The 24952-nt window shown below is 35.8% G+C and overlaps 1 protein-coding gene across 4 annotated transcripts in view; it reads left to right on the top strand.

Annotated features, from left to right (window-relative positions):
- The window catches only part of OLA1 (Obg like ATPase 1), a 108908-nt gene that overhangs the window by 53509 nt on the left and 30447 nt on the right, over positions 1-24952 (top strand). For all 4 annotated transcript variants that reach the window (XM_083348098.1, XM_083348099.1, XM_083348097.1 and 1 more), the window contains 2 exons: positions 7516-7596; positions 7827-7924. In XM_083348098.1, coding sequence (XP_083204224.1) covers positions 7516-7596; positions 7827-7924 — 179 coding nt within the window. The remainder of the gene's footprint in view (positions 1-7515; positions 7597-7826; positions 7925-24952) is intronic.

Here is a 24952-nt window from a genome sequence, read left to right as displayed (position 1 = left end):
TTACTCCAGAGAGAGAAAACACTATTTCTACATTAGCAGAAGAAATTACTGTTAAGTGTAGTGTAACAAGTAAATTGCTCTCTAGCCAAATGTTAACATTACGTCAATGTACGACTTAAAAAAATAATCCATAAAAATTTCCCGAATGAATATTTGTTTGTTTTATAATAACGTGGAAAAAAATAATAGAGCAGGTTTGGAGGGAGATACATTTAGAATTGCAGAATTTCTAGAAAGCCTTTCAAGCAATTGGGCGATGGGAGGAAAAAATTGAAATACAGAAAGCCAATTCAGTCAATTCAGCAGACATTGGCTGATAGATAAAATCTGAGCTTGGACTTTCCCTCAATGAACAGATTTTGGCAAATCAATCCAAAAAAATCTCCATGCATGTTACATACATTATCATTATCATCATTTTAGCCATTGTCTATCCAGTGCAGGATGAAGGCCTCTTCTGCATGTTTCCAACCAATATGGTCCTGAGCTATTTTTTTGCCAATTGAGCCTCCAGTACTTGCTGATGTCGTTGATCCTTTTTGTTTTTGGTCTCTTTCATGGATGCGTTTTATCAAGTGGAATCCATTCAATGACTGCCTTGGTCCACCTGCCATTGGTTCTTCTTGCTATATGACCAGCCCATTTCCATTTCAATTCTTTTATTCTCTTGATACCGTATACTTTAGTTTGTTCTCTAATCCACGTGGAGGTGTTTATCTTGTCCTGTGATGCCGAGCATGTATCTTTCCATGGCTTTTTGCGCCACTCGTAGCTTTTGTACCTATTGTGAGGTTAGTGTCCATGTTTCACTGGCATATGATAGAGCAAGTAGCCTACACTAATTGAAAACTTTTCAGGCATAAGGAGAGGTTGTTCTTGAAAATTATGCTTCACTTGCTGAATGCCTGCCAACCACATTTTACACACTGTTCAATTTCCTTTATTATATCCATTGGCCAAGGTATATGTAATGGTCTACTATGTCTAGGTCTTCTCCAGATATATAAAAAAAATCTTTCTTTTGTAAATTTATTAAACATAAACTGGCTCTTTTTCGGGTTTATTTTTTAAGACAAATGGTTCTCCTGCCTTGTGCAACTCTTGTATGTGTCTTTGTAGCTCTTCTGGGTCTTGTGAGAAGAGAACAACATCAGCTGCAAATCTTAAGTGATTTAAATAGCGATTTTTATTCCATCTTTTGAGCAGTCTAGTTTGCAAAATACTTCTTCAAGGCAGGCTGAGAAAAGGATAGGTGATATTGTATCACCTTGACATACACCTCATTCTATGTTGATTTCTACTTGAAGATCATTAAAGCAAATTGTTGCCATTGTTTTTTCATATATTGGTTGTAGTAAGTTTATGTAAATAGTGTCTACAGCTTGGTTGAACAATGCCTTAATTATTGCTTGCTGGAATACTGAGTCCAAACGTCTTTTCGTAGTCAATGAAAGCTATGCACAGATGCATGGTATACTCATTGTGCCTTTCAATGACTTGCTGAACAACCTGGTTGTGATCCATTGTGCTGTAACCACTTCTGAAACCTGCCTGCATCTTTGGCTGTGCATCATTCAATGTTTTCAATATTCTTTTTTGCTATTATCTTGGTGAAAACCTTGTACATGACTGAAAGAAGACTTATTGGGCGATAGTTCTTTAAATCATCTTGGGTCCCTTTCTTGTGTATAAGAATCAAATCAGCATTTTTCCATGCATCAGGTATTTTTTCTTCTCTGAGGCATCTTGCGTATAATTTTGCTAGTATTTTGTGTAAACTGTGACCATCAGCTTTCAGCATTTCAACCATAACACGGTCATTTCCTGAAGCTTTGCCATTTTTCATTGATTTTATGGGACTTGATACTTCCTCCACGAGGATATCTGGCATTTCCTCTTTTATGGGTGTTGTTACTTTTGAGTGATCTTGATCTTTGTATAGCTTTGAATAGAATTTTCCAGTTATTTCTAATATATCTTGTCTTGTTCTACACACAGAGCCATCTTCATGTTTTAGTGCAAAAAAACCTTTCTTGTATTTATAAACTTGCATTTGCTCTATTAATCCCTTTGTTTTCTTCAATTGCCTTTTTCACAAGCTTTGCATTAAAATGATGTATTTCTTCATTGTTGTTTTTTCATTAAATCAATAGTTTCATCAGAGATTTTTGACTGCAAAATGTTTTTCCGGTGGTGCTGTAGATGTAGCAGATTCAAGGATGTTTTTGACTGTTTGTTCATTTTGGTCCATAATGTTCATCTCTTCCAAATCTTGCAATAGAGCAAAGCGATTTGATACATTAATCTCAAAATCACTGTTCTCTAAAAGTTTATCACTTTTTATTTTTGTTTTTTGTGAAATCTTTATCATTTTCAGATGGTCTTTTCTACAGTCTATCTTCACTTTAGCTCATACTTCCAATGTTAAAACAATTGATGACAGTACAATTGCAGAATACGGTTTTATTACTTGACATGATGTAGTCAATTTTGCTTGTGTACCCAGATGGACTTTTATATTTAACGTTATATTATCTTATACATTTTCCACAGGAGTAAAATCCCATTTACAATTTAGTAGATTAGTCCATTACATCAATGGTTTACTGTATTGTAGTCCTTCATTTACAATGATTCATTTAGCAACTATTCAAATAAGATGGCACTGAAAAAGATATGAACGGTCCTTACACCTACAACTGTCACATCATCCCCATGGTTACATGATCAAAATTCAGGCACTTGGCAACCAGCTTGTATTTACAATGGTTGCAGCATCCCAGGGACATGAGATCGCTTTTTGTGACCTTTCCAGCTGGCATCAGGCAAATTAAATCAGTGGGGAAAGCTGGATTTGCTTAAAGACCATGTGATTCACTTAACAACCATGGCAAAAAAAGTAAGTGGTCCCAATTGTGGTTATAAGTCAAGGACTATCTGTATAGGTAATAATTTTTTATATTTAAGTAAATGGATGATTCTGACAATATAGAGTTTTAAGGATTAGTGGAAGACAGGCATGGATGTAACAACTTGACTGTACTTCTTTCTCTTGTGAAAATAAATACCATTTCCCCTAAAGGAACAAATGCTTTTTCTTTACATTTGAGAGCAATATGGTTTTTCCTTTGCGCGCAGAGATCTACAGAGTATATTTATGCTGTTTATGTCTCTAGGCATGGGGAAATTTTATCTGATTGCTCTGTTTCTCATAGGTGTCTTTTTCTTACTTACTTCTTCATAGGGACCCCAGTTCAGTAATGGAGAGTATTTAGAATACCTAGAAATGAAAGTTAGAAGAACAAATTGTTGTAGACTGTGTTTATTTTCCTGAAGGGTGTATATGTGTTGCCTTGGTACTATTTACATTCTAATATGAGGCTTAAATAAGCTATAATGAATGGAATATAGCCTGGGCATTATCCTGACTTCTAGCAGGTGCAATTAATATGGCGTACTTGTGGATTTTTTTTTCAAATGGATACATTTTTAAGTTCAGATGGATTTTTTAAAAAATATTAATGTAAAAATGTTTTTTTTAAAAAAACATGAATAATTACTGATGCTTTGTATTTGTCTTTTTTGTATTTGTATTGTTGTCCATCTTGGCACATTTTTTAATAAAAGGTAGGAAATGAATGGAGAGCTATTGTACAGTTACTTAATGTTCATGAAATTAATTTCTTGAAGGTGTAAGGATATAGTAAATTTATTCCTGGATTAAATATCTTTGAATCATGGCATGACAAATATGACTTTTTGTTGCCTTGCATTCCAGCTAAGTAAAATGATTTTGTTGCTGTGTGTCAAAAATCATTAATGACCTCAATGTTGAATTAAATAAGCTCTTAAGAAGTTATACCTGGCAATATATTAAAAAATCTAAACTATTTATATCATTTTTTTTCCAGAACTGAACAAGATTTATAATTACCCAACCAATAACTTTTTTTTAAAAAAAAAACTTGTTAAATGATAACCACTCTGTCCCTCCTGGTCCATGTGCTTAAAAGGTCAGGACATTGGGAAAATGTAAATGACCACCTGTACACTAAAGCCCATCATTTTCTGTGCTTGCGAAGCATAAATGGCATGATTCATACTCCATCTTGAAACCTTTTTCTTAGAAAAAGAGGTTTTTTCTAGAATCCTGTTTGCAGTGAGGGATCATTTTGCAGACCAGGTCATGTGTTTATAAATACAAATATTTCATCATTTTCTTTCTACTAATCTTCTCCTGGAATACTGAGAGAGTTTTGCCTGTTGTAGTTGATGAAACACACCTGCAAATCAAGAGGGAAATTGTGTTGCTCTTGATGTCCAGGTCCCCATAAAGGCTTTGTTATGGTAAATGATGACACCTGAATGGAAGCAGTCATACTTCCTATCTTGACTCTTCTTTGGTGTTGCTAGCATGCTACAGAGACTTTGATAATAGGAAAATCAGCACACTAGAATATCTCTGTCTTAAAATTGTGTTGTCTCATGAATTTAATTAATTCTGTAGTGGATGACTCTATCATAGGCCAGATTGAGAAGGTTCAACATATATACAAGACATATAATTGAATTTCTTGAAACAAAAAATACATTTGAATCACATCATCCATTTCTCTTCCATCCCATTCAGCTGTTTCAGTTGAATTACTTTTGAAAAAGAAATGAATCAGAGGTTTACATAGCAGGTGCAATTAATATGGCATACTTGTAGATTTTGTTTTCAAATGGATGCATTTTTAAGTAGGTTCATATGGATTTTTTTAAAAAGTGATGTAATTTTTTTAAAAAAAACATGAAGAAATACAAATCCAGTTCTTAAAATACAAGCAGTATGCTTAAGCCTGGGTTATTTAGATATATTTCACATAAATGTATAAATCTGATAATGTTTAATTTTTCCCTTCCCCAACTTTACTGGATGAGGATATTACAGGTCTACACTCATGAACATGCTGCTTAAGTAGAAATAAGCTGTCTCAGTAAGGAAAAGAGATAAATGAACTGATATGTGGCTATTGTCCCATCACATGCTTATGTCAGTTCTTAGAATGCATTAACAGAATTTTCAAAGTGTTAAAAATTTCATTTACATCACATTGGAAGTGTACATATGCTATAAAGGCATAGGAATGTCTTGGTAGCATTATTTTAAAATACCCTAAGGTTGATCTGTTATAATCTTGGATTATAATAGGAAGGCCTGGGTCACCCACATCTGCCAAATTGGTTTCTTTCTGATAAATAAATAATTGTTCATGAAAAATTATCTTGGTAATCTTGCATTTCTGCATTGTGGAGTTGTATCACATGTGATAAGTGTTGATGATTATACAGCTGTAATTTGGACATTAATTGCATAAATGGATGTACATGAGGAAATTGATCTCTTTCATGCTTGAAACATAAGACTCAAATAGCATGCACAATCATTGTAAGGTTACATGTATGTACTCTTAAATATGGTTCTGATAATTTCTTACAGTGTGTAAGTAGACCAAGTATAAAGCACATTTGCTCTTCTTAAACAAATTTGGAAGAAAGGCTGGATTGTTACTCTCACAACCTTTTGTATGTACAGAAAAAAAATCCAAGTAAAAATTGTACATACAAGAGAGATTTCTGTTTATCCTGTTGAGTTTAGAATCTCAGCTGTTATGCTTATGTAAGTGTCTATTTTAAAGTTGAATCCGTATAAAATTCCTCCACTAGTTACCGGAGGAATTATTCTAATAAGAAAAGGCTAAGGGTAAAACAATGCACATTTTAAACTTAAGTGAATTATTTACTAATCAAATAAAGCATCAATAAGCGCCAAAGATAACAAAGTTTTGCTACTTATTTTATTTTTACATGTGTAATCTTGTTGCATGTCTCTACATAAGCTGTTCTGGCCACTCATCATAGTAACCAGCTGGGCCATTTCACCTGCTGTAGCCATTAAAGAGGACTCTCTCCCTTTAGATTAATCCCCTCCGACATTAGTTTTTAGCTCTGACAACTGGAGCAGGCATTCAGAACTTGCAGGTGGCCAGTGTGACGCACATAATTGCCTACAATTTTAGGCAATGAATAAAAATGGTCTACATTACTTGTCAAAGGTTGTATATGCAGTGCCAAGTGAGATCTATGGGAAGCCTTTTAGGGTTTAAAGAACATTTAATAGCAAGGCTGCACAGTGCTTTTTTAATCATAATGCATTTGTAATATAGCACTTTGATCTTCTCCTTGTAGGAAATGGTGTTACATTAGCCACTTTAAAAACATTTATGAGTGAAAATCAGTTATAGGAGAGTAAAAGTGATTATTCTTAGGCAGAACATGTTATATTTCATTAAAAGTTTTCAGCTTGCCCCTTTCTTGTTAAAATCTGTGGGAAGTCCTGTTCCTGGAGAGTTACAAATCAGGAAGTGAGATTCAGAAGAGCTTTCGTCTTGTTTTTCCACCTGAAGCAATTGCATGATTGGGGATACTAGTGTACTAAATACCGAGGGCATATATTTATATGTATCTGACCTATTTATTGATGTGTGCCTTAAAATTTGGCAACTAGAAGTTGGTGTTAAATTATTTAATGGAATATCACATTCAAGTTCATTTTCCTGAACTGTAGCATTTAGAACCTGGCCATAAATTACGTTTGACCAAAAATAAAATAAAAATAAAAATGTGCTACTTCTCGAAGAGCTTAGTTTGACCTTTCACACCTAAGAGGCTTTTATTAACACCTGCCTGTAAGGCAAACCTTGCCACACGCAGCTTTCAGATGCGGAACCACAAAACTGATGAGGAGAGGCTTGAAGGGTTCAGTTTGTGTCACTTGCTGTTTGCCGTTTCCATTTCACAGATGATTAATCTTTCTGTGAGGAAAGGCCAGAGAAACAAAGCACATTGGGCTCTTCCTGCAGTTACTCCTTCTGAATGCACACTAGCTTGCTAACTAAAAGGCCTTTAGATTTCCTGCAGGGAGAGATGCTTGGAAAGTGAGTGCAGGTGGTTGGAGGTCACCAGTGCAAGGCTGTTGCCATTGTGTAATGAAAGTTTTGGCAGGATTTGCTTTTTTGCAGGAGATGAGAAGGTGTGGGCAAAAAATTAAATGTATAAGATGATGCCCTTTGGACATTGGAACAAATACCTTGATGGGTGGATCTTTATAATCAGATCAATTTCTTTTGCTACCAGGGGTGTTTGTTGTTGTTATTTTTTTGCCATCTTTCATATGTGTGTTTTGGATGCTTAATTATTTTGCCAGTGTGGAGTTTTGAAAGGCAGTTTTAAATTTACTTAGACTTTTTTTTTATTCCACTAGGGAGGGAAGAGTATAATTTGTATTTTTCCCATACATATCTACTCTATGCTTAGTAATATTCTGTGCTCTGCCATTCAAATATATATAAAATTTCAGAAGATTGGTTATATTTTGCCAACAAAAATTCCTCTCCCATGAGAAATAACATTCCTGCAAATAGCAGAATATAACTTATTTAAATGTCTTTTGTTTCTTTTTAATTCCACCAGGACATAATGTGCAAAATCAAAAGCTGGGTAATAGATGAAAAAAAGCCAGTCCGCTTCTATCATGATTGGAATGATAAAGAGGCAAGTTTTTTAACTATTACTTTATCAAGTCTCATATCTTCCCATTAAAACCCAAGCAGAGAGATATCATGTGCACCATAATTCTATTTAAATCTTCTAATTCTAGTAAATTAATATCATCTTCATCTACAAACCATAAGTATACTATTTTTTTCACTTGCATATATATGTATATGGGGGGACACTACAGAGTTGCATGTTTTACATAATTTTTGTTTGCTATCTTTTAGATTGATGTGCTCAACAAACATTTGTTTTTAACTTCTAAACCAATGACCTATTTGATTAACCTCTCCGAAAAAGATTACATTAGAAAGAAAAACAAATGGTGAGTTTTTTTGAAGTTTAATTATAATTTCCAAAGGGACCTTAGTATTGGTTAAAATAGATATTATTGTGTTCTGTTCCATACTGTATAACTTAATGCTATTTTTGAAAATATACGATACTTAACAGAATACAGTAGAAATGAAAACTTTACTAGACATTTACTAAATCAATTTTCTTATCATTTTTGGCCATTTTTTATTAATATCGGTTATAGAATCATTAGCTACTTTACAAAATCCAGCTTTGTTTCTTGATTCTTATTAAGTACTGAAATATTTCATGTAATTGTCCAATTCAAATTTTCATAATACTGACAATGGCTGTCTTTGAAGCAGTGTTTGGGATCAAGATCCAGTCCAGAACATGATGATATATTAGAATTCTCATATCTGAAAGCAGTGTACTTTAATTTGTCCTAAAAAAGTTTGAGATGAGACTTTGTGGGCAATAGATGCTTGATTTATTGCATTAAAATAAGACATCAATTAAAGCACTGTTTTTAATTATTTTAACAAATGCAATTGTGCGCTAAGTTATAAGAAAAACTAAGCTGTTGTTGTATTTGTTTTGTAAAAGTATCCAGAACAGTGTATCAGAATTCTTTTAAAACATACTCTCCCTGTATTTCATTAAGTACTTAGATGCACATGGTTTCAATTTCCCATTAAACATTTTCATTTCCATATGGTATCAAAGAGCGAGAAGACTTTAAACTGAAAAATAAACATTCACAGGCTAGAAGCCAAAACAATAATTAATGTCAGATGGTTAATTCCAATAAGTTATAAGATACATTCTGTGAAATTTATTTCAGCTCAGAACTCTTCTGTTCCTATTGTTATAATGCACCTATATTCTTTAAAAAGGTGAACTTTTACAGTGAATGATTCAGTATGCAAATAAGTTTTTCTATTAATGGATTATTTAAAGTTAAATCAATCTTCAGAAAACTCTGAACATTTTGTTGCTGAGCTGCAAAATACTCCGCTCCGAGAGTCATTTTTCGGTTTCACACAAATATAAATTTAGGACTTTTGGAAAAATTTTGAGGGCTGCAATGGCAGTATATATCAACATTTATTTGAAAATGGGTAAGGCTGAATGGATGAGCACTCCTGTATTCAGGAAATCTCCAGTAGATATTATTTTACAGTAAAGATCAGTAGTTAGACATTAAGTTTCTTAATATTTAGGAGGCACCAGTCTGTAATTTCTCTGACACCATTTACACTGTATGGCTTTGTGTAGATATGAAACTGACTGTGGTGAAAACTGACTAGAAAATATACCACATAAACTGTTTTTAAAAATGTGTAAATATTATGTTTACATTATGAACTAATATTAGAAATAGTATTGTGTTCATGTACCAGTGATGGTTGTAGTGTTCTTTTAGTCCAGATTTTGTGGATATTCATGTAATTGTAGCTGAAAGATCAAAGGGTAGGATAGTTGAGTGATGTTACAGAAGAGAATTTACCACATAACCATTTTCAGTACAGCTTCTGCCGCCTGCTGTTCCTATTTTCCCTCAAGCTAGCCATTGACAACCCCCTGTGCATCCCTGCTTGTAAAAAATGATTGAGGAAGTATTTTCATGTATTTATGAGTGCGAAACATTGTGAGATATGGAATGCCATCACCTGAAGACAGAATGATGGCCATTTTACCTTCATCCTGGCAGAGGAGTTGCTGTTGAAGCCCTCTTTATATGCAGTAGATTTTTGCATTAAAATAAATGTTTTATTTTGAAGCATGTTATGAGGTGTCATTTCTTAATATTTCTGGTTGTACAAAGAAATGCAAGCAATTGGACTATATTTTGTTAGTCTTAACACTTTAATTGGTGACTTTTGCTTCATGTTCTTAACCTCAGTTGGAAAAGTATTAGTTGCTTGGCTAACAAACAAAGATTCCTTGGTTTTGTGCTGTATAGAGAAGAGTGGAGAATGGAGCAATAAACATTTTCATAGATCTTTCAGAAGGATTTACAGGAATATCAAGGAGATACTTGAAACATACTTGGGCATAAGCAGAACTTCAAAAACTAGAATGTGCATTTGTAGTTTATCATCCTTTTCAAACAAAGGAAAATTTTAATTACTGATAACATCACAGTAACATTTTAATGATAGGATATCCTTGTTCAGTGCTAGGGGGGGAAGAAAACAGGGAATGATAGTACTTTAGGGTAATTGAAGAGGTATACTGACCTTTTGAAAGATATAAAATCTGGAATGCTTACTGCTAGTATTAATAAAATTAAAATAGTCATTCAGTTGATATCTGATTAAGACTATATTTTTGAAGAGAAGCTGATGAAGCAGCTGCGTTGCTTGTGCTTACTTATGATCAAATGGCACTAATCAGAATGTAGAGAAGAATCAGATGAAACATTTTAAATATTGCTGTTCTTTAAATCAAGTAAAAGCATTCTTGCATAAAGAATACAGGAAAAAAATTCTTCATTAAGTACCTGGTTAAAAATTAGTACTGCAGTTATTTTTAATCTGCTGTTAAAACTACTGCCCGGCAAACTATGCAGGATACTAGCCTTCGTTTGGAATCATTATATAACTGTCATATTTATGGTAATTTTATAAAACAGGATACTGTTATAATAGATGGAGATTTCTAAAGGTTCATTTTCAAATGGTTTATTCATTATTCTCATTTAATATAAAGGAACTGTTTTAAGGAAAGTATTACTGAATATTAGACAATTATAGTTTATGAATTAATTACTGTATAATGATGACATATATGATCATATAAGTTCAAAACAGCAGAGAGAGAGAGAGAGAGAGAGAGAGAGAGAGAGAGAGAGAGAGAGAGAGAGAGAGAGAGAGAGAGAGAGAGAGAGAGAGAATGTAATTAGGCACTTGGCAAATAGATATTTCCACTGATAATGACCATGATATTTAAATAATAGTTTTTCCAGTAAGAAAGTATTGACTTTTAAGATTTTTGATCTGATACTAGGGATCTGTTTGAAAAAAATGGGTTGATTCAGTCAATGATCTCTGTATGCAAAATATGCAAAACTGGTCTTAGATGTTGTTTTGCTAGCTGAGATGATAGAGAAGATGCCAGACTTCCCCTTTGCGTGTACAGAAATACTCTGTGGGGGGACTTGAATCTTTCTTCAACAATGGGATCAGGCAGCAGATGTGCCACATGGGGTGTGCTGAATATACATTAAAATATTCTCTCTCTGTTCAGGCATTAGCCTAAACTGTTATGGCTAAGCTCTATACAGCAATAGAAGGTTTATCTCTTCAGTGACAGATCTTGGTTATATTTGTTTGCAAGCAAGTAGAATTCTCCTCATGATCCACGATCAAGTTCCAGAGATAAAGTACTCTTTCAAGAGGACATGGAGCAGAGTCAATGTATGTGGGCCATTTCTGTATATTTTAAAACTTTATGAATTTCTGGTGAATGTCTAAAGAGATTATTGCCATGCATAGAAATTTTTGTCTGCACAATTTTTTTGTCTACGCAGGAAAGACTTTCAGTTAATGGATGAGACCTGCCTCAGTTTTGTTCAGTATTTTCAAGTTAATCCTCAGAGAAGAGGGAATCATTATAGAAACTTTTATTGATATGTCTTCTGTGATTGTTTTGCCCCTAATCAGGTTTTATTTTTTTTTCAGTCGTAGAATACAGTCGCTGCCAGTAGGCCCATAAAATTGTGATTGTTGCTTTACATGAACTGGTAAAAAGTTGTTGCGTTAGTTTGGAGGGAACAATAATTTCAACCTTGTGTCTTCAGAATATTGGAGTGAACAACTGAATTCAGCTGAAAGTTTGAATACAGCTTGAGATGACATTGAGAAAGGGGCATCATCTGGCTGTATTGCATGGTGCTGTTTAGGATTCTTTAAAATCACCCATCCTTCCATAAAAGAAGACAGGGGAACTTAATGCCTTCCAGATTCTTCTCCCTAGAGAGATCCATTTTATTGTCATGCACCTTTCAAATAAGAAATATGTTTGCAGAGTAAAATGATTCTGCCAAAAACAGGCTAGTCCAGTTCTAGTAATCAGAACATACATTGGGTAACTCCTGCTTTGCCCTTTGCATATCCTTCCCATGTGACATGGACCCAGTTTTGCTGATGCTTCTGAAAGAACTCAGGCGAGACCAACCAAACTGGACTAAAATGGGGTTGGGGGAAGATGGTGAAGGGCTCTTAACTGCTGGTTGAATGAATCAAATTCATGAATTAGGAACTCTGTTGCTGGCCAGTGGGTAACTTGCAACAGTATAGTTTTATGTCCTGACCTATCCTAAGATAGGAAAATATGCAGCCATGGAAACAAACAAACAAACAAACAAACAAATTGTTATTACATGCTCAAGCATAAATTGCAATCAGGAAAGCTTTTCTTCAGATTTGACTGGTGCAAAAACCATGCGTGTGCTGAACCTGAGGTTCTTCTGAAAGGTATTTGGAAACTTAAATTAGTGAAGAATGCTGTTGCTAGAATTAAAGATGGGGAAAATTCTAAGGTCTTGTAATGTTGTTATTGCATCAGCTGCACTGGCTGCCATTTTGTTTCTTAGTGTAATGCAAAGTGATGCCCGAAGCAGCTTAGGCCCCAGCAACTTGAAAACTGTCTTTTTGCTTGTGAACCTGCCTGTTCTACAGGTAGTCCTTGACTTACAACCATTTGTTTAGTGACTGTTCAAAGTTACAATGGCGCTCCAAAAAGGACTTGCAACTGTTCCTCATACTTACAACCGTCAATCATGTGATCAGAATGGTTGTAAAATTGGGTGTGTCTCACTTAACAGATGCCTTGCTTGGCAACCAAAATTCTAGTCTCAATTGTGGTCATAATACAAGGACAACCTATGTAACATCAATATGTCCTCTTGGCTTCAGAGGAAGAATTAGCGACAACATACAAGAAGGCTTTTGGGTGGGAGGGCCTGTATAGGACACTGTGCACCAAGAGCCTAAGTAATCCTTCTTTTAGTAAAAGAAGATGTTCGGTTTAATTTTATAATATTATTATTATTGATTATTGATTTTTTTTAAAAAAGAGAAATTTTGCTGCTGTAAGGTTCCTGTGTGAAAGAAGGGATATACATCTAAAACGTAAAAAAATATTGCAAATTATATTTACTTTTTCTCTATTTATCCATGCTACTTTGAGAAATTTTAACTTTGGGGAAGGGAAAATTGGGTAGAAATATCCTAAATAATAAATACTATATTTATAAGGAGGGGAATATTGGGGGAGGGGGAGAGACTCATTGATGAGTCTTGAGAAGATATGGATTATAATGACAATGATTTTCCATTAAAATCTTTGGATCAATAATGGATAATGAGATGCTGACTGCTTAAATAAAATCTGACTAATTTTAATTGTTTAAAAATGGAAATAAATACCAACCAAAATTTCTGGTTCCACGCATTCTTCTGAGAGACATAATATACTAATTTTGCTCATAAGTCCAGAGCTTTCTGTATTATAGCTAGTCCTTAACCACTGTTTATTTAACAGTAATTCAAAATTACAATTGCCTCAGAAAAAATGCTTTACAAACAATATTCATACTTACTTCTTATTATTTTATTATTATTTCCTGGCATTACTACTGTAAAAAAAACCAACACATAAGTACAAACTTGTTAGGTATCTAAGAACAGTAATTAAAATGCAATCAAATATACTCCAATATATGACCAGTATTCTTTAGTTAAAGCATATTTAAGCATATGTAAGTTTAAAATGGCAGTGTTTGGTGCATTTTTATATTGAAAATGGATTGTGCCTTTCTGTCATAGGAACTACTGAGATTGTAAAATAATAAAGTAATAAAAGTAGGGACTTTCATTGTGGGAAAGGAGTACTTCTGGCTTCAGTATTTGTATCATGTCAGTGGGCGTCATCTAGTGATGCTCATCTTTACCAAGTGCATTTATTTTTCCTAAATACATGTGGAATTTACACTGTAATTTGGCATTCAGTGTTTGGTGTGCCAGTGCAAATTCATACATGTTCTTTATCTCCTTGTTCATAACTGGGAAAACAATTCTAATTGAGAAAAAGGATATTTTGGGGACAAGTCTGTTTTTTTAAAAAAAAATATTTGCAGTAGAATTGAGCTTTGCAATGTGTAATATAATATTAAGCCAAAACAATAGTTTGACCTTTTATTGAGGATTGGAAAGTTTTTAAGGAACCCCAGTCAAGGCTCCAGCATATCCAATGGTTTTTTTTCTCTTCAGGGTCTCTTCTATATTGTTATACCATAGCCATTAATTTAAGACCTCTTTGGGTACATACTCTAGACTCAAAAAGGTCTCGTGGGTCTCTGTGACTTCTTTCTCCCAGAGGTTGGTAAAATTCTGGAGCTTGAACACAGAAGTATAAACTTTCTTCTTTGGATCTGCTTTAAATTGCCAAGCTTAAATGGATATAAGTAACATCTGTTTGGCTGGATATAATATGGGTTGTTTGTGTGGTTTCTTTTGATACTTTCCTGAATAATCAGGAAGGAACTGGCTGGTTTAATCAAGAACAGTGTTCTAATTGGTAAAAAATAATAAAGTTCTTTGAGCTTTCTACAGATAGTCCTCTACTTATGGCGACAATTGAGCCCAACATTTCTGTTGCTAGGCGAAACAGTTGTTAAGTGAGTTTTGCCCCATTTTATGACCTTTCTTGTCCCGGCTGTTAAGTGAATTCCTGTAGTTTTTCAGTTAGTTACACAGTTGTTAAGTGAATCTGGCTTTTCCATTGACTTTGCTTGTCAGAAGGTCACAAAAAGTGATTTCATGACCCTGGGACACTACAACTGACATAAATACATGCCTGTGCCAAGTCTCCGAATTTTGATCATGTGACCATGGCCATAAATCACTTTTTACAGTGCTGTTGTAAGTTCAAATGGTCACTAAACGGATAGTTGTAAGTCAGGGATTACCTATGCATCAGAATGACCTATGGAACAAAGGAAGATATATATGTATATGCGTATGTATGTAATACTGCATCACTGTATACAGGTAGTCCTCAACTTATGACTGGTTACTTAGTGACCAGATGGAAGTTACAGTGGGCCTTCCGAGGTGGGGTGGCTCTTATGATCTGGTTCTGAAATTCGTCTGTTTTCCTCCCCCCCCCCAAAAAAAAAAATCACTTGACTGCATTTTGGGCCATTGGCAACTGCCTGACATGGCCATTTGCAGTGTCCTGCATTCACAGGATTAAGTTTTATGATGTTTTTGTGGAAAACATTTACTTTTGGTCTTCGGCAGAGCTGGCCGATAGTGAACTATTTGTTTCTGTTTGCTTAATGACTCCAGTGGTTGCTTTATGACAGTGGTGTTTGTTTAACAACCACAAAAAAAGTTGTAAAATCAGGTCAGTTACATAGGTGACCTCTGCCTTGTGACTTTTACAACTTACAATTCTAACGGGGACCAGAATTTCCATTGCCAAAAGTGATATGAATATTAAGTGAGTCATGCCTGATTTTGCAATCTTTTTTCCATGGTCATGAAGCAAATCACATATAGTCATTAAGCAAATCTAATTTCCCCCATTGACTCCCTGGAACAATTGCATATGGTGATCATGTAATCCCGGGCACTGCAACTTTCATAAATGCAAGCCAGTTGCTAAGCGCCCACGTTGGGATCGCCTTACTGGAGGGGCACTACAATGGTTGTATTTGCAAGGACTACTTGTAGAGATTTCATAAATATACTTAATATCAAATGATTGCATACAGTTTGAATTCTGTACAGAAACAATATAGTAGTTCCGGTTAATATGACTAGGAGTTAATTTACCAGTTAAGGTGGTATGTATGTATGTACAGTGAGGGAAAAAATTATTTGATTCCCTGCTGATTTTGTACATTTACCCACTGACAAAGAAATGATCAGTCTATAATTTTAATAATAGGTTTATTTTAACAGTGAGAGACAGAATAACAACAAAAAAAATCTGGAAAAATGCATTTCAAAAAAGTTATAAATTGATTTGCATTTTAATGAGTGAAATAAGTTGTCATGGTTCCGACAGATGAAACTTTTCAAAAGAACTTCTAGGCATTGTTTACCTTAAAGGATGTTTTATTCAAGTAGCATAATATCAGCACTACATAATAGAAGCCACAAACTGAATTCCCCTCCCCTGGGCACATAGTATCAAAGCACAATTCCCTCCTCCAATTAACGGTCATAAATCACATTCCCCAATTAGCTTGAAGCGCGGGCTTCCTCTCCAGCTCTCCAGCCCGCCAATTCTTTATCAGCTCTGGCTCAACAACCATGATTCTTATGCTAAGTTTAGTGTTGTTATTTCTAGCTGGATTCACATTCACATCCCCCCCTCCCAGCATCATCAAACTCTAAAAGCGAAAGGAAAAAGATGGCTACATTTCCATATGTTGTCAAAGCAAGAACATCCGATGTTAGCAGCGTTGACATAAGTATTTGATCCCTTCTCAAAACATGACTTAGTACATGGTGGCAAAACCCTTGTTGGCAATCACAGAGGTCAGACGTTGGCCACCAAGTTTGCACACATCTCAGGAGGGATTTTGTCCCACTCCTTTTTGCAGATCCTCTTCAAGTCATTAAACTTTTGAGGCTGACATTTGGCAGCTTGAATCTTCAGCTCCCTCCACAATTTTCTATGGGATTAAGGTCTGGAGACTGGCTAAGCCAGAGTTCCCCGACCTTTCTGGCTTGGCAGCCTGGAAGGGAAGGAAAGGAACGGGAGAAGCAGGGAAATGTGCACATGTGTGCACATGCACAGATGGGCCATGTGCCCCCATGGTGCATGTGCTGACTCATGTGCACGCATAAACTGGCTGCCAGTGCCCCTGTGACACTGGCAGCGGTGCTAGCATCCCTGCGCATCTGCAAATGGGGCTGCTAGTGCCCACGCAGTGGTGCCAGCTATTCCTGGGGCCCAGTGGCCAACAGCCTGGGGCACAGTACTAGGCCGCGGACCATAGGTTGGAGACCTCTGAGCTAGGCTACTCCAGGAACTTAATGTGCTTCTTCTTAAGCCATTCCTTTGTTGCCTTGGTGTGTGTTTTGGTTCATTGCCATGCTGGAATACCCATCCATGAGCCATTTTCAATGCCCTGGCTGAGGGAAGGAGGTTCTCACCCAAGATTTGACGTTATATGGCCCTTTCCATTGTCTCTTTGGTGTGGTGAAGTTGTTCTGTCCCCTTAGCAGAAAAACACCTCCAAAACATAATGTTTCCATCTCCATGTTTGATGGTAGAGATGGTGTTCTTGGGGTCATAGGCAGCACTCCTCCTCTTCCAAACACAGTGAGTGGAGTTGATGCCAGAGAGCTAGATTTTGGTCTCATCTGACCACAACACTTTCACCTAATTCTCCTCTGAATCATTCAGATGTTCATTGGCAAATGGGCCTGTATGTGTGCTTTCTTGAGCAGGGAGACCTTGCAGGTGCTGCAGGATTTCAGTCCTTCACGGCGTAGTATGTTACCAATTGTTTTCTTGGTGACTATGGTCCCAGCTGACTTGAGCTCACTGACAAGATCCTCCCGTGTAGTTCTGGGCTGATTCCTCACCATTCTCATGATCATTGAAACTCCATGAGGTGAGATCTTGCATGGAGCTCTAGACCGAGGGAGATTGACAGTTATTTTGTGTTTCTTCCATTTGCGAATAATCAAACCAACTGTTGTCCCCTTCTCACCAAGCTGCTTAGTGTAAGTCTTGTAGCCCATTCCAGCCTTGTGTAGGTCTACAATCTTGTCCCTGACATCCTTGGACAGCTCTTTGGTCTTGGCCATGGTGGAGAGTTTGGAATCTGATTGATTGATTGCTTCTGTGGACAAGTGTCTTTTATGCAAGTAACAAGCTGAGATTAGGAGCCTCCCTGTAAGAGAGTGCTCCTAATCTCAGCTCGTTACCTGTATAAAAGACACCTGGGAGCCAGAAATCTTGTTGATTGATAAGGGGTCAAATACTTATTTCACTCATTAAATGCAAATCTATAACTTTTTTGAAATGCATTTTTCTGGATTTTTTGTGGTTATTCTGTCTCTCACTGTTAAAATAAACCTTCCATTAAAATTATAGACTGATCATTTCTTTATCAGTGGGCTAACGTATGACATCAGCAGGGGACAAAATATTTTTCCCCCTCTATATATGTGCACACAGAATACAATGGTATTGCTTCAATTATACTTTTGACTTCTTAATAAAAAAATGCTATGAGAAATGTTTGTCTTTAGTTTCCTTTATATCTCTATCTTTTGGCTTCCTCAGTTTTGGATTTTTTATAACATATAGCTGTTTAACAAATTGAGTGCCGGAATTAATGTGAATAAGTATATTTTCTGAATTCTGTTATTAAATACAAATATGTAAATAATTCAAACAGCAATGGTGGTATATATATTTATTAAGACCATTTTTAATTACCTAAATCTTGCTTCATTTTGCCTTCCCTATGTCTTGAGTTCTTTCTCCTTTTTAAAAGCAATATGTTGTATGTACAATATTTGGGAGTGATTTTGATAATCAGCTATTTCTTTGCTCTGATAATACAGAAAGTAACTAGCTTGTTCTATTCATGGTTTACAGCAGATCAAAATGATTTGATATGCTAAGCTTTTTCTGACATGATACAAAGTTTTGACAAACATGCATGGCACAGCAAGTGTCCAATTCTAAAGAGCAAAATAAATGCAAACCACCATTATGGGGAACACAAACAGGCTTTGAAGGCAAGTTATTAGTAAGCAAATAATTGTTGAACTGTTATGAATGGAATAGAATGTTAAAATAGGACATGATTGGCTGATGTTACATATGTCCTTGATTACTTTCCTTGTGCTTTTATCCTAATAAGTGACATTCTTTGTATTCCTTTGGATGGCTAGACAGTCTGACACTGAAGAAGAATAAATATTGCATGTGGTACACATTAAGCTGTCATCTAAGACAGCATTTATAAAAAGTAACCGGAGAAATCCATAAGAAATTCTGCAGTGCTATGGTTTCCTGCTGTAGCCGTAATCGTCAAACTTCTTGACACATTCTGGTCTTCTAACATGACTTCAGTTTATCATTTCTTAACATGTGAATATTTTTGTGGATTTTTATCTAAACACATTATTCTGTATTAATGTTAATTTGAGTTTTATTTATTAAATTTTGCCTCCAGTAAAGATTTGTAGAATAATAACAGTAAGAGTGAAATGTATAATGGAAATCTCAAAAATCTTTATAGAAGAACTGAACTAAATGCCTTCATGCTGTTAAACTAATATTATATAAATAACTGTTTCTGTTGGGGGGGGGGAAACCCTAAAGATTTGAGTTATTTGAAAGATGTAATTTATCCAAAATTGAATTTAACAGTGAGGCTAGGTTCTCCCACAAAACTGAAGAAAACGAAGCAAAAAAACAATAAAAATAGCAAAGGAAATAAGCTCTTAAGTTTCATGTCCTTTAGGTCCAGTTATCTAAAGATTTTAACAATTCCTACAAAATAATATTAATAAATTAATCTTCAATATACCCATTGACATTTGGAAAAGCACTATTTACATAGCGGCTTTGATAGGATTCAACTAATTTCAATCTGTTAACATAATGGAGTGGTGCTTGACAGGCAGCATTATTACTCCGTTGATCGATCAATAATATCTAGCTATAAACCCCTTTCTGTATCCTATTTGTATGTTTGTTTGTTTGTTTGTTTGCTTACTTGCTGGTATACTGTACTAGGTTACTTACTAAATTACTTACTTCTTCAATTTATATGATTGCCCACCTTAAACTCATGACCTTGAGTGGCCAGCAATAATTAGAAACAGCATAAAAATAGAACAATAAAAATAATAAAACACATACAACCTTGCGGTCAAGGTAAAATAATAATAATAATAATAATAATAATAATAATAATAATAATAATAATAATAGTAATAGTAATAGTAATAGTAATAATAATAGTAATAGTAATAATAAACCTTTATTGTCAAAGTACAACATGTGTACATTGAGATTAGCTGAGCCTCCCCCTGTGCTCTCTCCCCCCAACACACAGTGACAACAAACCCTCCATCCCACCACACTATGTGAACCAACTACACCACACACCGGCCTCCCAAGTCAATTGCATAAGATTATGTCCCATTCAAAAGCCTAACAGCCCACGGATAAAAGCTATTTTTCAGCCTGCTGGTACGGCTGGCTATATTCCTATATCTCCTACCGGATGGTAGGAGAGTAAAGAGATACGTCCAGGGTGTGAGTCATCCCTGAGACTAAAATCACTAAAATAAAATTGAAATAACCATTGGGTGGCCTCTGCCATGCAGCCACATCCCCAACTCCTTTGACAGATGAAGCCTTTCAGGCCTGCGGAAAGGCTAATAGAGTTGGAGCTAATCAGATCTCCGGGGGGCGGGGGAGGGAATGCTATTCCAAAGGGTGAATGCCACAATAGGAAAGCCTCTCTTCTCCCTGTCCCTGATTCCAAATCAATGGCAATTCCAGCTTTTGGGACATTCTCAACACATTTTCATTACACAGGAAATATCAGTGAGTAGAAATGTTTCATTTTTACCTATGAGGCTGATAGAAGCCTTTTGCTACTTTAGGGAAACTAGTTTGATTCTGCCCAAAGTTTTCTGAAGTAGTTGCATCGTTCAGAAAAAAAAGACGGCTTAACTATGTATCAGTCTTACTTTTGCCCAGTAAAACATGTAGTATCCGAAGAAGGCTTAAATGTTGGAAGTTTGTACTCACGGTCAAACAACACTCAAGCAAAAGTTTACACCAGAGATCCCCAACCTTTTGGGGACCAGGGACCGGTTCCGTGGAGAGAGGTTTTTCCACGGGCTGGAGGGGGAGTGGTTTTGTGTGCTGCCTGCATCTAGCGGATGGGGCTTTGCTTTGTGCAGACTGGTTACTGGCATACCACAGCCCAGCACCAGTCCACGGAGTGGGGGTTGGGGACCCCTGGTTTACACCGTTGGGTCTCCTACCATTTGTATCAAATTTTAAGATGAATAAGAGCTGCCAAGCAGGATTAGGATTTTTTTAGTTTCTCCCTTTTGTTGGTGTCATTCTCCAGCTTTAAAGTGATTGTGTAAAATGCTTTATTATAATGGGAATAACACAGACATCCTTCAAAAGATCTCAGCAACAGGAAGTGTATAATTAGTTTTAAAATACTACATGCATACTACATACTTCATAAGTGACTTTGAGCCACTTGTTCTCTCTTAGTCCAACTCACTTCACTGGGTTGTTGTTATGGGGAAAATGGGAGAAGGAAAGTGTGTTGAATGTGTTCACTGCCTTGAGTTATTTGTAAAAGCAGGATATAAATAAATACTGTAGTTCAGAGTCAATTTTTGTTTTTTTTCCAGATCAGTGCTCTTACTGCTATATAAACAGATCCAAATAAATATGCTTATATTGCATCTAGATTTTTATTTTTTATAGAAAATATTTTTTTACTCAACATACACTTGTTTCTTGCAAAATAATTTTGCAGGTAACCAAAAACCAACTTCAAATGTTACGTGTTGTTGTGGGATATGAGATAGAAAAGTAGTTTGACATACACACAACAACAAGCATTTGTGTTAATCTCAAATTAGAATCAATACTCATTTTATTAAGAGTACATTTCTTTGGCGTGGGATGGAACCTATGGTAGTGATAGGGATCTAAATAATCTATTTGGATTGAAGTAAGTTTTCTCCCCCAAGTATTGTTGTTGTTGTTAGTTGCGAAGTCGTGTCCGACCCATCGCGACCCTATGGACAATGTATAACACAGCTCAAATATTACCTTTAACTGTTAACTCTCTAGACCACTATAGAGCACAAAATATTTGCCCAACTGGTAAATTGAACTGTAAGTCCCACTGTGGGAAATTGCTTTGCTGTGCTCCAAACAGCAGTTATCTTAGTAATTGTACCTGAATTCTTTTGTGACTAATAGACCACTGATGTCCTTGTCTCATGACAGACTCCTTTAGTATTTAATTGCAAAATAAAAATATCTATTCTAACCTGTGTCCTAGTGCTTAGAAATGATTAAATGGAGTAAGTTTAATTGCTGTTAGGAAAATGCTAGTCCTTGTTCCAGGTTATAGCATACCTACCTAGCATTTCACATTCTAAACTGGAGCTCACAACAAGGAGCTTATCAGAGCAAATTGTCCCGTCCGTCCCCTTCCTCACTCAAAACCTAATGACCCTTTATCATCATGGTTTAGATTGCTGGACACAGATGTGAGAAAATACAAGTAATCTACAGGTAACTACAGTAGCTGCACTGATGTTCTCAGGAAACTAACTGCTGAGAAGATAAAAAGCTTCCCACAGAGCCTGTGACTTTCCAGCAGCAAAGCACATCCTGAGCTCATACATGAAGTTGTATTTGCAGAGGACTCAATAATAAGATGCATTAGGACATTCAGCAAGAACTGTTTCTATACCAGCTCCAGAGACTTGGTACATTCGAAGACTATTAATTGATACATTAATGATACAGTACAATAAGTTCAATGACATTTTTCCAATGGAAGAGAATTGAGAAAGATGTACTAATACTGAAATTATACCTTCAGATTCTAGAGGGCATAATGCAGTTCAGACATGTTTTCTTTATTGTATGATAGAAGATTGCAGTATTACTAATAGTAACTGTGGTACATTGGAGAAAAGCCTCATAAAATCTTTCAGTAATTACGTTTTAAAAGAAGGGTGCTTATTGCTAGAAATCTATATTAATGTATTAATCACCAAAATTGGTTTGTTAGTAATCAATATGGTTTTCATGTATCTCAATGGAAAGTATGAAAATACTTTGCCATAATTTACTTTGCAGTAATCTCCTGCCGTGTTTCTCTATTGGATAAAAGTTATGTTTCAATAATGGTTTGCTATTAGTGCATCTAGCAACAACCTGGGCGAAAATGCTTAGGTATGTTGTATACTAGAATCTTAGCAAAATGTGGTAAGATATTAACTGTTATTAATCTTTTATAATACACTAATCTTTCATTATATATTAATCATATATATGGCACTTTTTTAGAGATGGGAATATAATTATTGGTTAGTTTCAATTAAAAGAAAGCCTTGCCTTTCCATTTTATTTCCAGTTTAGAATCAGATACATTTTTTCACTTTTCAGAATTTAATTGGTATACATTATATTATATAGTACATTATTTTATATATAATTCACTAGACATTTGCCTCAGGTCTATCTTTAACCTATCTTTATACCTGTTAACTTGCTAGATGATAAACCATTGTGATTCACATGCTGCCTGGCTTAAGGTACCTGGTACCTAGCTGGTATCCACATATAACTGACTTTTCCAAAGCAAAACATGGAACTCCACAGGGGTCTTCAGTGGAGGCGAAAAGCAACATATTATGTAAGAAGTAAGGTTTTAACAGTAAGGAGATGCCTCCAGTCTACCTCCAGGTTACCAGTGTGCACTAGAAGAAACTTTCTCCAAAATAAATGGCAGAAGGATAAATTGTCATATATGGATAGTTAAACAGGTGATTTAAAGCCATTTCTTTAATCACAGATCCAATGGTAGAGAAGTTGCTGGAGCGTTACCTCACACATTTGACATATACGGAAATACTGTATTGAAGCTGTGGTGAATTTTGACAGGCAAGTTCTGATCAGGTGCGAAGAGAGACAGCAGTGTAAATACACTTTGACTTAAGTATGTCATCTTGCAAGACTGGAATATGACCACTTTTGATACAAGGCTTTATCTGGTGATGGCTATTTTATTTTTTTCATGAAGCTCTGGCTGGTTATGTGCCATCAGGTTAAGTTCCCAGGGACTGTATGGGCAAATGCTTGCCATCTAGGCTTGTCTTTAGTAAAAAAAAATAGAGCTCTTCCCAATATATTCTTGCTTTTTTTTTTTGACCCTGTCCACTCACCTTTGCTTTCTTCCTTCTAGTCTTTCCGGCCTCGCCAAGCATGATACTTTTATTAGTCCATCATCCATTTGCATTACATTTGAAAACTATAGAAGTTTCTGCTTGAAGTTATTACCTCAAGAGAGGCTGGAGGAGTGTTTCTCAGTACTCTTGGGAAACATCTTCAAATCTATAATTGGAAGCTTTCCATCCTTTTTCCCTTGCTGCTTCTCAGTGTTCACTCTTTATAGTGATATCCACTGGGGAAAAAACCCTCTAATATGAACTATTCTGATCTTTGCTGTCATTGAAGATCATTCTTTGTCATCTAGTCTGTTTGCCATTAGTTATTAATATCCCTACTGTCGATCGGAAGGTCGGCAGTTTGGCGGGTCGAATCCCGAGTGCCGCGTAGCAGAGTGAGTGCCTGTTACTCGTCCCAGCTTCTGCCAACCTAGCAGTTCGAAAGCATGTAAAAAATGCAAGTAGACAAATAGGGACCACTACGGTGGGAAGGTAACAGCGTTCCGTGCTAGTCATGCCGGCCACATGACCACGGAGACGGCCTCGGACAAGCGCTGGCTCTTCGGCTATGAAACGGAGATGAGCACCGGCCCCTAGAGTCGGAAACGACTAGCACACATGTGCGGGGGAACCTTTACCTTTACCTTTTTTTACTGTTTGTTTTAATCTGTTCTTGAGTCCAGGTGGTTAAGATCAGCACTTATTTACCCATCATCTGTAAACTCATTCTGTCTGCTGGTTGGCAATATCCTGTCTGTTTACCATTTAACTTCATTCCCAAAATTCCTCTTTTGATTTTTTACTTTCATAATGACCTCTTCCAAGTTTATCTTTGACTAACTTTAATGGTGGCATTTGTGTATGTCAAATTCTTAATGTTTTAATCTTGATTCCAGCTTTATCTCTTCCAATCCTGCAGTTCTTATATTTGGTGTGCAAATTGAAGACTTATGAAGGTAGAGTCAGTCAGTTAGTCTGTCTGTCTGTCTGTCTGTCTGTCTGTCTGTCTATCTATCTATCTATCTATCTATCTATCTATCTATCTATCTATCTAT

This window comes from Vipera ursinii, assembly GCF_947247035.1.
Source record: "Vipera ursinii genome assembly, chromosome: 1".
Classification (NCBI taxonomy): Eukaryota; Metazoa; Chordata; class Lepidosauria; order Squamata; family Viperidae; genus Vipera; species Vipera ursinii.
The sequence above is the reverse complement of the archived record's forward strand: the minus strand, read 5'-3'. Positions and strand labels throughout refer to the sequence as shown.